The sequence below is a fragment of the Poecilia mexicana genome, unplaced genomic scaffold (genome assembly GCF_051168715.1).
Source record: "Poecilia mexicana isolate PSO_F unplaced genomic scaffold, ASM5116871v1 scaffold_5, whole genome shotgun sequence".
Lineage (NCBI taxonomy): Eukaryota > Metazoa > Chordata > Actinopteri > Cyprinodontiformes > Poeciliidae > Poecilia > Poecilia mexicana.
Genome location: NW_028263374.1, coordinates 26,760,276 through 26,775,758, shown reverse-complemented (window position 1 = coordinate 26,775,758; position 15,483 = coordinate 26,760,276). Strand labels below are relative to the sequence as shown.

The window sequence follows — 15,483 nt, the reverse complement described above, 5'->3', positions numbered from 1 at the left end:
AAAAGTTTAAATTTAACAAATGATCATAAATGCCCGGAATTATTTGAAAAAATATATATAACGAGGTGAAGTATGTCCAAAGGGCACGCCGTTATAGACACGTCACAATCACCGGAGGGAGTGTCGACATTATTTTCTCTAAAAGAGAGCAGTTTGTGAAAAAGACTAGAGGACAACGGGTATGTAACGATGAGATTATTATATAAAATAAAAGTATTTAAAACTCTGCCCTAAAATGATTTGCTTTGATGAAATATATGATTGTGCCATGGACTGTTTTCGTTTTTCTGGTGTAGAATTTTCACACAGTCTCTTGAAGGGGAGTGTCAGGACTTTTGCGCACGCTACACAAAATAGTAGATCTACACATATATTGATACGAATATTCTTGTTAAAAATAAGTTTGACATCTGTTATAGCCGAGAGTACTGTCTCCTCAAAGTTAGCTTAACCCTGGTCAGCTGTTGAACTTCCTCTATCAGGGAGGGTGAGGCAGAGGCCTGCCGTGAACGCCGACATGCCGAAGCTCATAGAGTCACTGCAATCTGGTCTGCTATTCATTGAATTTCTGGGAAACCGATTATCCGGTAAAAGGAAAGATGAGCTTCGAAACATCTATAATGAGGACTTTAGGCTCAGGTAAGCTTCAAACTATCTGTGTTTGTTACATATCGTTATACAGACGTGGGTGTTTGGTTATTTCATGCTGCACCCACTATTCACAGAAATGGAGTAAAACATCCAAACTTTTCCACTGTTCTCTATGCTCTACGGACGTTCAACCAAGTCGACATAGTAAAGGGAAAAATCTACAGAAATGGCCATTTTGAGGTAAGTTTTGATCAAAAGACACTTCATTTTCTTTAGAGACAAGTCTGGACATGTTTTTGTATTTGTTTCCAAAACAAAACAAACAAACAAAAAAAAAACATTCCAACAAAAGGAGGATGCATGATGCTATTGTTGCAGGTTAGGGTGTCCTCTGACCAGGCGAAGATAATGGGACCTCAACAAACACACCGACATGCAGCTCAGAAAAGTACAACAAAAGAATCACCTGGTCGCTTTACAACAAAATCAGATCCTGGGGTGACCCCAAAGAAGAAGCAAGCCTCTGACCAGCAGAAAATAATCGGGCCTCACCCAACAAACGCACAAGGAACTCAGAAAAGTACAGCTAAAGAGTCACCTGGTTGTTCTACGACAAAAACTGAGCCTGGAATGTCCCCAAAGAAGAAACAGGCTTCAGATATCCTTCAAAAGATGAAGACAAACAGGTATGTTGAAGTTTGCAGGCAGACTTGTGTTCAACCAGCCTATGGAAACAACTTGAATTGTTTTTTTTAATTAGTTTATACCTAAAACTGGGGATGAATAACTGGGCTAGATAAACCAAAGAACAGCTATGTAGATTTCCCAAATTTTGTAAATAACAAATTACATTTAATGAATGAATTCAAACTATTTCAGATGTAAAGACCAGTCTTGTTGTTTTAAATTAACTTAAAAAAAATTTAATTTAAAAAGAAACTCAAATGCTGTCCTGTCAAACAGTAAAGCAACAACTGTCCCAACCGCTGCCAGTGTCTTTATGTTTATTCATTTTTACAGATGGTATGAAATAAAAATGTCAAATCAGCATTCGTTGAGGTTAGTTTACAAGTACATATTCTTTCCTTGCAGAATATCCTGTTCTGATTTTTAAGCTGGCACTATTGTTAACTGGTTAACCAATAGTTTGCTTTTTGCAGGACTACATATTTCCAAACAACTAAGTTCATTATTCTGATGGAAAAGTGTTATAGCTTTTTTTATAGCCAGCGAATCATTAATGTGCAGCAACACTTGGGGGAGGGGCAGTACTGCATTATTCTCCTTTCAACAGCAGATGAAAATTTACTTGGCACATGCTCTTTAATAATTACCCTATCAGGAACCAGAAACTTGTGTTCATAAATATCTCGTTTGCATGTTGTTGTTTTTGAAGGACACTTGCAAGGAAAAACTCCCAAATGCAAGGACTTGTGGTTACACAAAGAGCCATAAAGGAAGATTTGTAAAAGGTCTTCCATTACATCCATAAATATATATATATATATATATATATATATATATATATATATATATATATATATATATATATATTTATTTTTTTTTTTTCGCATTAGTGGCCTTTAGTGAACAGTGAATTGGATGGTTGAAGAAGAATAAGATGTTTGCGTAAATATGATTAACATATAAGAGGGGAATAACAGAAAAATATAAGAGGAGGACAGAGAGCAGTTGATGCCCAATCCTCTCATGCCTTATCTGGAGTTACTTTATACTTCTCTCCTGGCTTTATCTTGCTTCCTCCCAACTCCTCAGATACTTCTTGTGGGAATTTTCTCTGTCCACGACTCCCCCTCTTGCTTGACCTCGACCTGTGCCAGGCGAGTCCCTCTTGGAGGCCTCTGTTTGCTGTGAACTAGCCAGCTGTATCTGTTTCTGAAGGACACCTCCAGTCTCCAGAAAGGCGATAAGCCCTAATCAAAGCAATTTTGTCTCTAGAAATGTATCCTTCCCTTCCAGCCAATTTCAGAATTCTGCTCCTGAAACGTCCTTGTTGTGACGACAGACACTTCAAATTCAAACACTCTTATTTGATCATCCACTACAAGCTCCAACAAGACTTGGCTTGAAAATAGGGCATTTAATAGTTGGCCAACGCCCATTACATTATCTTCATGATAACTTTTATAATGCTTCCTACACACTGTGTTAAGTTGGTAGCCTAAGTCTAAAAAAAAGTTGTGCAATTTCTTGATCATTCAAGTTAAATATCACTGATGATTACACACAAAGTATATTTTAAAAGTAATTCATAATTGGTCCAGAAAAGTTTAAGCCATCATATCTTCAGCTGCAGTAGACATAAACATATTATAAAATTGTTATGCAAGTACTTGTTTGTATGTTCTTTTTAAAACTTCCTGTTTAAATCATACCCTTTTTAATGTAAATTTATTCAATATGGCTATTGCAGTAGCAAGTCAGAAACTAGTTGGAGCAATGTGGTTCCATTTCATACTTTGTCCACCAGAGGGCGCTAGCATATTACAGTAAAAGCGACTGATTTGTGAGTGTATTGGTAACCTTGCTAAATAAGTCACGTTGCAAACAGCAGAAAGTTGAGTAAGAAAATCCAACATGTGTGTTCAGTTTTTAAAAAATATGAAGTTCAACTTTATGAAGTCAAACTTGCTCTCTCCTAGACTTTGGGTTAAAAAATGGAAGAATAGACTGAAATATTTTGACAAAAAAAGATTCACAATATTTAGCTGTCCAATAATAAGAAGAAAGAGAGCATCAACGTCATCATGAGGAAATTATAACGTATTATTAAATCTTACCAGCCACGTTTGTATTCTCAGTATGTTTCAGTGCAACCAGCATCTTGCTAGTTTGAATTAAGTGCAAGGAAGATTTAATCGCAAACTATAAAATATTATTTGATGATGGTGTTTTCCAGAGTAAAATATTTAAAATGAGACAAAAAAAAAAAAAAAATCAAAACAGTAATGGTAAAGAGAACTGAAATAAAAATACAAGAAAGCTTATAATATAGATGGTGGCTAGTATGAAGGCTACTTTATGTTGAAATAAACACTCCTGGAAGCACCAGCCAGCAAAATGTCAAACTTCATCTTGGGGGGAGTCTTAAAAACATGGTTGTAAGGTCATTACATGGCGGTTAAAAAACAAAACATGAGAGATACTAAAATTAGATTTTATCTTTGCACCTTCTGAAGATACACTTCTATTATCTACACAGCTCATTTATGTTTTTTTTTGTTTGTTTTTTTTGCCTCAAGATGAGATTCATCCTTATTAGTAGGGGACATTTTCACATCTGATTTATCTGCATTCCTGTTCACTTCTTGTAACCAGCTTTCAGTTAAATGTATGGAGGTAAAAAAAAAAAAAAAAAAAAAAAAAAAGGCGCCTTTGGAAAAAGTATCCAGAGTTGTAAAAGCTGATTTTGACCAGTGCAATCTTTATTCTCTGAGCACATACCAAGCACTTTGCAGACATGCATACTATTCATCAATTAAATGACAGATAATAGTATGCTATATCAAAAAACTATTTTAAATGTCGGTAGATATTATGCGTTTGTCAGCCCCTGTAGGTATTTTTGACATCCTTACAATTGCACGTTTAACAGAATTGTATGTATTAAGGAGCAAATTTTCCCAGTAGCACATGGTAAATTGTTGTGGATGCTGCCTGGATTGTTTGTCCCTTATTAGAATTATAACTGGTTCTTCCTGTGTTGCCACCATTCTCTACAGTTTTCGTCATTTATGTTGTTGAATTTATATTCAGTCTGGTAAAGCTGAAAGTCCTTTAAGTAGGTGTAGCTTGAATATAAAATCTCAATAAGTCATATAGAGAATTATAAATAAAATGCATTAGCATTGTTTCTGATGCAGCACACTGCAGGAGAAGGCCTAAGAACAGAACATGTTCCTTCAAAGGATTTTATTATATTAGCATATCTAATGATCCTCTTTCAGCATGGACCATGGGATGACCTCTCACCTTCCGAGAGGCAGTGAATTGTAAAACTCCCAAACAGGCTCTCTTGTCACAAAGCCACAAAACTGGAATGGTCTCGCTTCTAAGGAAGCTGAAGACTGAAACCTCTTTATATCTCTGATTTGAAACTATGCAGATCTATAATACCATCTAAGGGCTACTCTCTTGCGGTCATAATTCATGATAAAGTCCAGAAGAAACAAAGATAAAATCCCCAGATGCACGAACTGTTGATGAACTCTAGTTGAGCCTCGGTGTAATGGAATCATAGCGCCATCTGAAGGATGGCAGGCAGTATTGTAATGGACTCAATAACTTCTTTCAGTAATCAGTAAGTTTTAATGCTGAACTGTTGTGCACCATTATATTCTACATGTAGTTTGGTAAACAAAAAAAGTGTCCTAAACTTCCTTCATGTCAGCTAATTTAATCATTTGATTATAGAGTGTGGTTTATGTTAAGAGTCTCTTTGCCTTTCAGAAATGCAGGAGGCAAAATCTTTCTCAGTAACCTTTAAATTAAATGATGGTTTGCTTGTTCCTTGACAAAACTAACAAGCTGTCCTGAGGAAAAGAAAAATCACTGTGAAGATTGTTACATTTTTTTAATTAAGAAAAGTACAAAAGTCACTTTTAATGTGAAGGAGGGACTGTAAAGACAGATTGTAAATATGCATCACAAGGCTCGCTTCATTGGCTCAAAGTGGAGGTTCGCTCTGCACTGATTGGATAGGAAATTAGAGCTACTTACAAAGACGAGCATTTATCCAGTTTAAAACTAAAGGTGTCCATAGTTGTTTTCTGGCCCTGGAAGATCTTTACTGGATAATTCCTCTGGAATATTTGCACCGAGGCCATTATGTCTGCGGCGGGGTGGGGCGAATGCTTCCAGTTGAACATCAAAATGTAAGGTTGATCTATCTTGGCTAGGTTGTGTTGGATGACTGTTGTGTGTTTAATGTCAGCAGGGTCTGAAAAAAGTCTGCCTCCATATTTGAATAGCATAGCCTTTAGTGTAAAACTTGTTAAAGGGAATCCCACTCTTATTTCCTCCTACTCATTAAGGACATTACTTTGAACATATTTCTAAACTTAACAGTTATTTTCAGGGTAGTTATTTTGTAAACACAAACGTCAGCCTTCCTATTTGTAATCACATGTTGTTACTTCTGTTATAACTCGAGATGTAATTCACTCCCTGAGATGTAGATGCAGAGATAACCATTGAGCCTAAAGAGTTTAACTTGGTTTAATTTTATTCAAAGTTAAAGTGATTAAAGGATTCTCAAAGTCCTCCGCTGCATGAATGTGTACACGTATATCCATGAAAAACGTCTTGTATATCTAAGCGTGTTGCAGTAAATCAATTAATCCCATAATAACTTAAAATGAGCTTGATAATTTTGTTTAGAGACTTCATAACTAATTTCATTTATAGTTTTGACTTTTATTTCCATTTTGGACATTTAAAGTATTTTCAGGTCCAGTATTAACTGTTCTTAACAAAATTAAAGTTTGATTTTGAGAGGTTAAATTTGCATTATTGCACCATTATTATTGCTATGCTTGGAAAGGGTCTAAAAACATTATGTATTGCAATAATTTCAGGGGCAATTTATGATCCAGCAAAACTGATCATGACAGATTTATGCATATATATATGAGCTCACACTTATTCTTGATGGAGAGGAAGCAGCATTCTTTACAAGAAGTGGGTTTGTTGGGAATCTGTGTCATTTACAGTCCAAAAATGTGGAGTAGTATTGTAATTACTATTTTTATTGCAACTTCTTTATTTTCATGCTTGTCTTATTTCTTAAAGTGATTTTAGTGGGAAAAAAAATATACATGAACTTCTTGTGTGGCTCATAACAGGAAGGAGATGATGGCTGACAGAGAAGGAATACAAATCACATCAGTCCCAAAAGGAAGTGACGGAGTTGTTCATCATACCGTGGCTTTCGAAATGCAACCATTCGTTATAAAGTTCAGCATTTTAAACAATGGTTCAAGCATGGTTTACTTCACCAAGTACACGGTTCTAGACAGAGTTCGCTGTTATAACTTGAAGGATGTAAGGAAAGTGACCAAAGCCAACCCACTGCCCCTCTGCCCAGGTAGGAAAACTAACACTTTTCTGTCCCATTAAAGCATAAAAACACATGCACACCAGAAATGATAGCTACATCCCTGGTTTGTTTTTCCTCTCCACAGGTGAAAGTTATGATGTCGTCCTGTCCTACTTCCTTAACGAGTGCGGATATTTCCCTGCCACCGTCTACTTTGAGTTCCAGTTGGATCTGCCAAAGCCAGTGACCTTCTGCATCGTCAGGGAGATAAAAGCAGTGGTCCAAACCTCTTTGGGTGCCGAGCTGGGACCTGTGGCTCCGTATAAACCGTACCCGAAGGTCAAACCAAAACGACCGATTAAAGAGGTGGTTGAGGGAATTCCACCTGCAGGGTAAGTTATCCTGCATAATGTGCTCTTTAATTTAACTGATAAACTCAACAGTCTTTTTTATGTCTTCAAATATTTGTTCTTATCTTATTTGGAAGAATAGTTTTTAGAACTGCTTTGTCTACATAAAAACAGAACCACAACTCTCTTTCTCATCTGTCATTGTTGTGAATTATCTTGGTGATTTTCTGTTTCAGGTCTTTCCAACCAGTGACGACCACAGTGAAGTTAGGAGACTATAAGTGCCCTGGCTACCTGAGGGTCCTGGCCTGTCGAAACATGGAGGACTCCGAGGACCTTCTTCCACCTGCCAGGCAGCAGCTTTCACAAGTGAAGTGAGAGTTTTGCCTAATTCATCACAATGTTTTTTCTTTATTTTTGTCAGAAGTATTTTTTTTTTTAAATAAAATTATGCATCTCTTTCCAGGAAGCTCCTTGAGTCTGCTTTAGACATGAAGAACTACTCCCTTCGGTTTCACCTGCTGCTTCACTTGGAAGAGATACAGATGGAAGAAGACATCAAGAACTACAATCTCTACAATCAGACCATGACCAAAGATCAAGGCAACAGAAAACTCCTCGTACTGAAAGTAAAAACATTTGAATTGAGAACTAGTTTCCATTCTTCTTTGATTTTAGAGTAAACACAGCGATTTCCGTTATTCCCTAATGATGACCCAAGACAGATTTTTGATCACATAAACTGTTTGTGATTAACTTTTTTAAATCACAGAAAAAGAATAGAGCAGAATTTTAGCAATGACATGATTTTCAGAAAATACATGATTTCACCATCTAAACGGGGACTTGAAGTCTTGAAAATATAGAAAATTATGGAATTTGATTAAATAGTTTTTTAGTTCTAGACAAGAATGAAAAATAGAAAACTAATCATACAAAATGTTAAAAATATAGGGCTTTTATACTTTGATTTATGTTTTACATATTTTATTTTTCACATCTCAAATTTTTGACCCAGGTGCTTTGGGCCTACACCAGGGATTTAAGCTGTGGGTGACTTTAAACTTTATGACAAATGGACAAATGGTTTTGTTTCAAAAGCCAAGGTACGATGAAGATTTTCATAATTCCTAACTGTTCTGAATTGTGAAATTTGTCCAAATTGCCCAAAAAGCCGTGAAATGGTCCTTTACTGCTCTGGCAAATCAGAAAGTAACGTCAACATCTTGTGATTTGTGCACCATACAGACAAAAACAATGAAGTACTGTAAATGTTCAATGCTAAATTTTAGTCTTGAAAAATTTTGTTTTGCTAAATGGAAATTGTGTCTAATGCAAAACTTTATCAAATAGGTTCCTGGCGTTGCTGAAAACCGTCCTTCCGTTCTCCGAGGAGATTGTCTATGGGTGAGAAAATCAGGGAATACAACGTCATCGATGACGGTTTACAAAGGATATGTTCACAGAGTAGAGCTGGACAGAGTGAAACTGGGCTTTGCTAATAGGTGAGAACTGCAGGGAAGACGGTTCACCACTTTGAAAAACTTTCTAATGTCCTCCGTTCTCTTTTCTTATTTCAGATTGTTGGACATTTTTATCACCAACATGACGTTTGATGTGGAGTTTACATTCAACAGATTGACCCTGAAGCTGCAGCATCGAGCTGTGGATTTGGCAGTAAAACATAAGCTTAAGGAAGTGCTGTTTCCCTCTGAAACAGCTTCGAAAAAAGTTTCTCTCGCTAAGCTAAGGTCTGTATTTGGTAAAACCATAAAGTAGAAATTTGTAGAAAAAAGCTTTGTGGCCATTATTGTTGCTGGGTGGGATGTATGACCTTTATTACAAAATAAACCATTATTCACATATTCAAAATCAAAAGGCTTCGCACACAGGATGCATTTGAGTTCAGGAAGGTTGAAATGGAATCTCATAGCTTCTGATTAAGTGGGCTAATATTTATTTCACCATTGGATATTAATGAAGAAATGAAATGTAATTCCCATCTGGTCAATTGATACTTTATTTTGGAAGAGGAAACGACAACAAAGGCAAAAAAAATCAAAATGGTAGCATTGTTGAAAAGTAACATACCCGTCCATGATTGAGTATTGGTTCCCATTACTCAGTTTTAAGCTCTGTCCAGAACTGGGTATTGGGAACCAGTACTTTAAAGTGAACATTACGTAGATGTTTCTAAATCTTAGTGTACAAAAGTTTTTTTTTTTTGTTTTTTTTTGGCTTTACTCAACCCTTTTCATGCCTTCACTCTGCAGCATGTTAAACCATCGCATAGAAAACAACCCAGAGCAACGGAAGGCGGTCCAACATATCATCGCTGCCTCTTCAAAACCAGCTCCCTATATCGTCTTTGGGCCACCAGGAACCGGAAAGACAATCACCATGGTTGAAGCAATAAATCAGGTATAATGTCACCAAGGTGCGCTTTGTGGTTTTGTCTGAAGATGGACTCTTTGCAGGGTTCCTACACTGTCTACAAATGTCTTTTTACTTTACGTATTTCCCCGCTCCATCTGTCTGTCATCCTTCAGTCTGTGGTTTAAGCAGTTTAAATATTAACAAATGACCACTTTCATAAAAAGCTGCCATAAACTGTACATGCCTGAACCCTGAATCACTCAGTCTGCTTTTGCTGTGAGTGCCGAGTCTTATAACTCAATGAAGTCTAAAGCTAGAAGGATGAAAGTGTTATCAATCACACATGGCTTTGAAAAGGGCGTCATGGTTATGTTTTCTCTAAACTGTTACTAAAGAAAATTGTTTAGAAGTAATTTATGAATGACCTAAACATGATGATTTCATTTATTTTCTTTCCTGTGTTGCGAATGATGAATGTCTTTTTAAGCTGGTTTCTGCTTGGTAATCAGGTAGCAATTACAGTATCAGACTCATAAGTCCAGAGCCAGTGGAGGATTGACTTTATTAATTGGATTTTTTGAGATGTATGATTAAGCACTTTCTAAATTTATTTTCATGCTTCTTTTTAATAATTGGGGGCCCTATGGGGTTACTTTATTTCATTTTTCTGACATGTTTCCAGACTGTTATCTTTGTTTTCTTAAGTCCACGAGTTTAGGAAAATAATGAATGGTATTTTAGGATCTGGTAAAGTGTTTTGTTTTGCAGGTCATCAAGGCAGACCCATCAGCACGCATCCTTGCTTGTGCACCTTCAAACAGCGCATGTGACCTGCTTTGTGAGAGACTGAAACCACACATGTCCACCTTTGAGCTGTACCGCATGTACGCCAGTAGCCGAGACCCAAACAGCGTCCCCAAAGACCTGCGGGTGAGCATCAGGTGCTAACCTCCCATGTTAGTTTGAGCCAGCTGAATAAACGTGTGACCTTACAGGAATGGTCAGATGTTTGCTATGTTTTTTTGTGTGTTTTTTTTTCTAATGAAAATGTCTGGTCTGGTCTTCCAATTTTAAATTAAAAATTTCCCCCTTCACTTTCATTTTTTTTCTTTTAGAAATACTGCAACTGGGATGAGAAACAAGATTGCTTTGTGTTTCCAGAAAAGGAAATCCTGATGAAATACAAAGTTATGGTGACAACTCTGTTCACCGCAGGCAGGTAGGTGTTATTTTAACACTGCCACACCTGGCGATGTCTGATCCAGCCCTGAGTGATCCAGTAATGTCTGTACATCTGTAAATACTTGCATAATCAAATTTCCTGTCAGTCGCAACAATATCAGTTGTAAAGCAGTACGTCCAATATTTACTTAGCTTAATTATGCAGCACTTTTTGTGCAACAAAGAGGAGTGCTGCTGCCAGCGTCACATTGAGAGATTGCACTGGACCTTTATCTCTATAGCACCTTTGTGACTGTGTGCTGACTTTGTGAAGTCAAACAAACAATTTTTATTTTCTTTGCATCTCTCATATCAAATTTGCAAATTTGTCACAAAAATATGTTTTTGTGGTTTTTGCTGCTGTGTGTTGCATACTAACTAATATCTGATTTCCCAGGATTGATTTTAATACCGGATGTGAATATTTGGGCTTTACTTTTTCTATTTTAAGCTAAGCAAGGCTGGCTGCATTAATGCCCGGTCTGAACTGTTTATATTAAGTTTACATGTGAAACATTGATCGTATCAAAGAATGCTTTGATCATTTTTAGGTTTGTGACTGGAGGAGTTCCTGTTGGCCATTTTTCTTATGTGTTTGTGGATGAAGCTGGTCAAGCAGAAGAGCCACAGTGCATTATTGCAGTTGCAGGTAATTACTGTATAATAATTAAATTAAGCCTTATTGGCCTTATTGCCACTGTTTAAATGCTTCTGCCAAAAGTTAAAAGAAAAGAGTTTGTATATTTTTCAGAAATCTAACAAAATGCCTTTTTCTCTTTTTTCTCTTTTTTTTTTTTTCTTTTTCCTATTATGGCATATGCAGAACATTTCTAAATGGCATGTAATTGTGTAACAGCAATACAATGCTACAGCTGTGTTGAAATAAATGCATCTTGTTCCTGATTGGCTGGTTTGTTTTGTAGGTTTGCTCTGTCCCGAGAAGGGCCAGCTGGTGCTTGCAGGAGATCCCAAACAGCTGGGACCAATCATTCGATCCCCATATGCAATACAGCATGGGCTTGGTAAGTTCAATGTAAACCCTTCCTCTCCTCTTTGCACACTAGTCTTTTGTTTGAAGGCTGTTTGAAGACTTATTGTCACATAAATTACTCCAGATCATTTTTCTACACATTTAACTGTGTAACATGCACAATTTGGTCAACATATAAGCCAGACTGTCATGGATTTCCTTTAGCATGTATAATAGAAAGTCCTTCAAATGAATATCACTTCTTTAATTTAATTCAGTTTATTTTTATTAAGCAATTCAAAATGAATATCGTCTCAAACTGCATTACAGAAAGAAAAAAAATTATATGCAAAATTAGTCCATTCATGTCCAATTCAATCCTATATATGTCAATGTTGTGATGTTTTAATGATCTTATTAGTTTCATAGTATGAAGAGGATGCTGCTGCCATAAGTGAACCAGATATTGTGTTTTTTAAAATGTGTGACTTCTCTCCAGGACTTTCTCTGTTGGAGAGGCTGATGAATCGTAAACCTTACCAAGATCTTGACTCTCGTTTTGTCACAAAACTGCTGCAGAACTACAGGTACATGACTCAGTGCAAACTTGAATAGCTGCTTTTGCCGCTTTCCAATCCATACAATCCCCTCACATACAATTTCTTTTTTTCTTTTTGTATTACCAAAAAGAAAAAAAAGAAAAACATGACATGTTTTTGTATCTACTATTCTGTAATTTATATTTCATACTGGCTTGTATTTTTTTTCTACTTTCAGTAACTGTGAGTAATGTAAAATTATGTGTGCCCAAAAAGCAACAAGAAACAATGTAAATAGAAAAAATGCATGTTTGGGATTTGGAGTTGCCTTTCTTCCTGTTTTGTTCACTTCAAGCTTTTTGCTCCTCCCTTAGATCTCACGCTGCCATCCTGAAGATCCCCAATGAGGAATTCTACAACAATGAACTGCAGGTTTCTGCATCACAAGAGGAGCGTGAAATCTACTGCAACTGGGAAGCCCTTCCCCAAAAGGTGTGGTGATTTCTGGTGCTTGTGATTCTCTACAGAAATAGAGATGGTTGAATGAAAACTGTTAATATGACAATATAATTAAATAAAAAATATGCATTAACAGTCTGTGTGTAGATCTTTGGGATGTTTAATTTTGCTGAACTAAACTAGATGGTTTTTAACATTTCTTTAGTAGTACTCTTTTATAACAGCTTTTAAAGTATTTCCCTTGTAGGTGTGATATTTAAGAATTTTTGTAGTAAACATAAAAATGCTTAAATCTCATAGATAATTTAACTTAGTACTATAAGATTTACTAAAACAAAAACATGCTCCTAGCCACCAGCAGAGCAAGTTTTTATCGTCAGTAATTTATGCAAATGACTGACAATGTCTGCCATGTACTGTAAAAGAATTAAATTAAGCCTGGCCTGTTGGCCTTATTCGCACTGTTTAAATACTTCTTCCAAAAGTAAAAAAAGAAAAAAAAAAGTTAGCATATTTTCCAGAAGTCCATCAGAATTCTTCTTTTTTCTTTTTGCCCATTATGGCCGTACAGTGGATGAATTGTTTTTGGTTGCATTTTTATAAACTTTGAATTGGCGCTGTTTTTATTCCGAACAAAGCTTGTTTATATTTTAAAGTTCCCCAACCACTTGTTGCTCATAGTTCATATTGAAACTATTGAAACACAAAGATCAAGTATATGGAAGAGTTTCAGATACATTTGGTTTTGTTCATTTTTCTTTTGCCATTACTCTTCATAACAGGGTTTCCCGGTGATCTTCCACGGAGTGCTGGGGAAAGACGAGCGAGAGGGAAACAGTCCATCTTTCTTCAATGTGTCCGAGATTGAGACGCTGGTCGCGTATCTCAACAGGCTGGAACAAACACAAGGAAAGAAGGGTCTTCCCAAGCTGTCGGCCAAAGACATCGGGATCATCACCCCCTACAGGAAACAAGTGATGCTGCGCAGTGGTAACTTTAACTGTGAGATGAGAGAACGTTTGAGCTAACATCAGTAACATCCTCCACTAACAGGTTGAGAAAATCCAAAAGGCGCTGAAGTCCCTCAAAACACTCAGTCACTGGAATGATCCCAAAGAACTGAAGGTTAGGAATTCATTGCTCTGACTTCTTCTGACAAAAAACATTGAGGGCAATTTTTGAGTTTGTTTTCCAAAGATGATTTGGTAGCCGCCAAAACATTCAGTCATATTGCTTTCTATTCTCTAGCACTTATAATGAGGTACCAAATAAACTGTAGGAGTGACTGGCGTTTCCTTCAGCTCTATAGAGAATCATATTGTTGCCCCTCCCTCACCTTTTGCTACACACTGCTGGTCAGATGACTGAAACGATGAAAAAAATCAAGCTACTGTTGGCAAAAAAAAAAAAAAACGAGCAGAAGGCCTGACTTGGCTCATTTTATTAAATACTAAATCTGACAGTTATCTCTGTTCTATTTGGGTTCAGGTGGGATCTGTGGAGGAGTTTCAGGGACAAGAGAGGAACATCATCATCATCTCCACGGTGCGAAGCAGCCTGAGCTACGTTAAAATGGACACAGACTTCAACATTGGATTCCTTTCAAATGAGAAGGTTTGTCTCATTCTTTCTTTATTATATCATTTAAAATACAACCATGTGCATCTTTTTACACAAAACAATCAAAATCACAACTCTGTATTGTATTTATTTATTTTTTTAGAGGTTTAACGTGGCGTTGACGAGAGCCAAGTCTCTACTCATAGTCATAGGGAATCCAGTGATCCTCAGGAAGGATCCTCTATGGAAGAAGTAAGTCACAGAGAGGTTTTCAGCTACAAAAACCTTTAGGGTTCAGTGTTGGTGTCAGTATAGTGAGACCGGTCCTCCTTCATTCTCCCTCACAAAGAGAGAGAATGAGTGGGGAATGAAGAGATGTGTGTATTTAACATTTTCTATAAACCCTGTGACTTAAATATGGACCTAGCTAATCACAGGTCAGGCTTCTGATGAGATTTTGGCTTTACTTTTTTTCTCATAGGTTCATAAATTACTGTGTGGAGATGAATGGCTACGTAGGGATTGACTTCAAGAACGTTGAAGAGGAAGATCTCTTTGAGGCAAAAATGAAAGCCCTGAAAATCACTGACTCTGAAGGTTTGTACAGTTTTTTTTCTTTTACTTCTTGATTAGTCTTTAAGTATTTCATCCTGAATCTAGTCTAGAAATTATTTTTTGTGTATTTTTCTTATTTTGTTCTTTAGTATTTTGCATCTTGCCAGAGCCATTGTTGCTGATGACACAAGTTTAAACCACTAATACAATTTTTAGTTCAATAAGAAAATGTAAAATTTTTGTGGATATATTTTCAGATGTTGTGATTGATGTATAATTAACTGTTCGTTCCACATGTTGATCAATTAAATCAGTTAATGTAAATAATCTATTTCCTGTTAGTAGAAAGCTAAATTAGTGCTGTTGCGTTTGTAGAGCCCGTTGGAGAGATGAGTGCCCTCCAGCTGCATGTGGATCCTGGATGGAAGAGTGAAATTTAGAGTTTTGATTATGCACAAACATCTTAAAAGATGTTGCACATAGAAGCACAAGCAATCTTTTCTCTTTCCTCCTCTCTTTCTACATCTACTGCATAAATGTTTTTAAGTGTATATCTTAAGAAATTATGAAAATTAGCAAAAAAGTTTTCACACCTCTGACTTCATTTTTTTTAAAAGTGCTCCTTGAAAAAAATAAATATATGGCTACACTGAAGATGGAAATATTGATTCACTGGAATGTATTCACTTTTTCTTACTAATGCTCAATTGCTAAGCATTACTCTTATACTTTGTATTTTCTGATAGAAGGGCTAACCTAATAAAGTTTACATTTTACAAATGCTGTGACTTGTCTATTTTTTTA

At 36.4% G+C, this 15,483-nt stretch overlaps 1 protein-coding gene across 2 annotated transcripts; it reads left to right on the top strand.

The window, feature by feature from the left end:
- Positions 1-83: 83 nt before the first annotated feature.
- mov10a (Mov10 RNA helicase a) lies at positions 84-15,459 on the top strand. Of its 2 annotated transcripts, XM_015010091.2 has the most exons (23): positions 84-179; positions 483-639; positions 726-831; positions 970-1,277; positions 6,456-6,697; positions 6,795-7,041; positions 7,236-7,373; positions 7,466-7,628; positions 8,353-8,504; positions 8,580-8,750; positions 9,273-9,420; positions 10,144-10,305; positions 10,491-10,594; positions 11,148-11,245; positions 11,520-11,618; positions 12,066-12,153; positions 12,480-12,597; positions 13,347-13,538; positions 13,618-13,689; positions 14,053-14,178; positions 14,288-14,376; positions 14,606-14,721; positions 15,055-15,459. In XM_015010091.2, exons 2-23 carry the CDS (start codon positions 518-520, stop codon positions 15,117-15,119), a joined length of 3,126 nt encoding a protein of 1,041 aa, XP_014865577.2. In that variant the 5' UTR covers positions 84-179; positions 483-517; the 3' UTR covers positions 15,120-15,459. The 2 variants fall into 2 exon arrangements, with proteins under 2 accessions (XP_014865577.2, XP_014865576.2); XM_015010090.2 differs by lacking the exon at positions 84-179 and having other exon boundaries at positions 387-639.
- The last annotated feature ends 24 nt before the right edge of the window (positions 15,460-15,483 follow it).

Excerpts from the sequence above, each read along its gene's own strand:
- mov10a (XM_015010091.2), top strand. The coding sequence starts at position 518 with ATGCCGAAGCTCATAGAGTCACTGCAATCTGGTCTGCTATTCATTGAA. Across the intron at positions 11,619-12,065 it reads TGCAATACAGCATGGGCTTG|GACTTTCTCTGTTGGAGAGG; the intron begins GTAAGTTCAATG and ends ACTTCTCTCCAG. Across the intron at positions 12,154-12,479 it reads AAACTGCTGCAGAACTACAG|ATCTCACGCTGCCATCCTGA; the intron begins GTACATGACTCA and ends CTCCTCCCTTAG.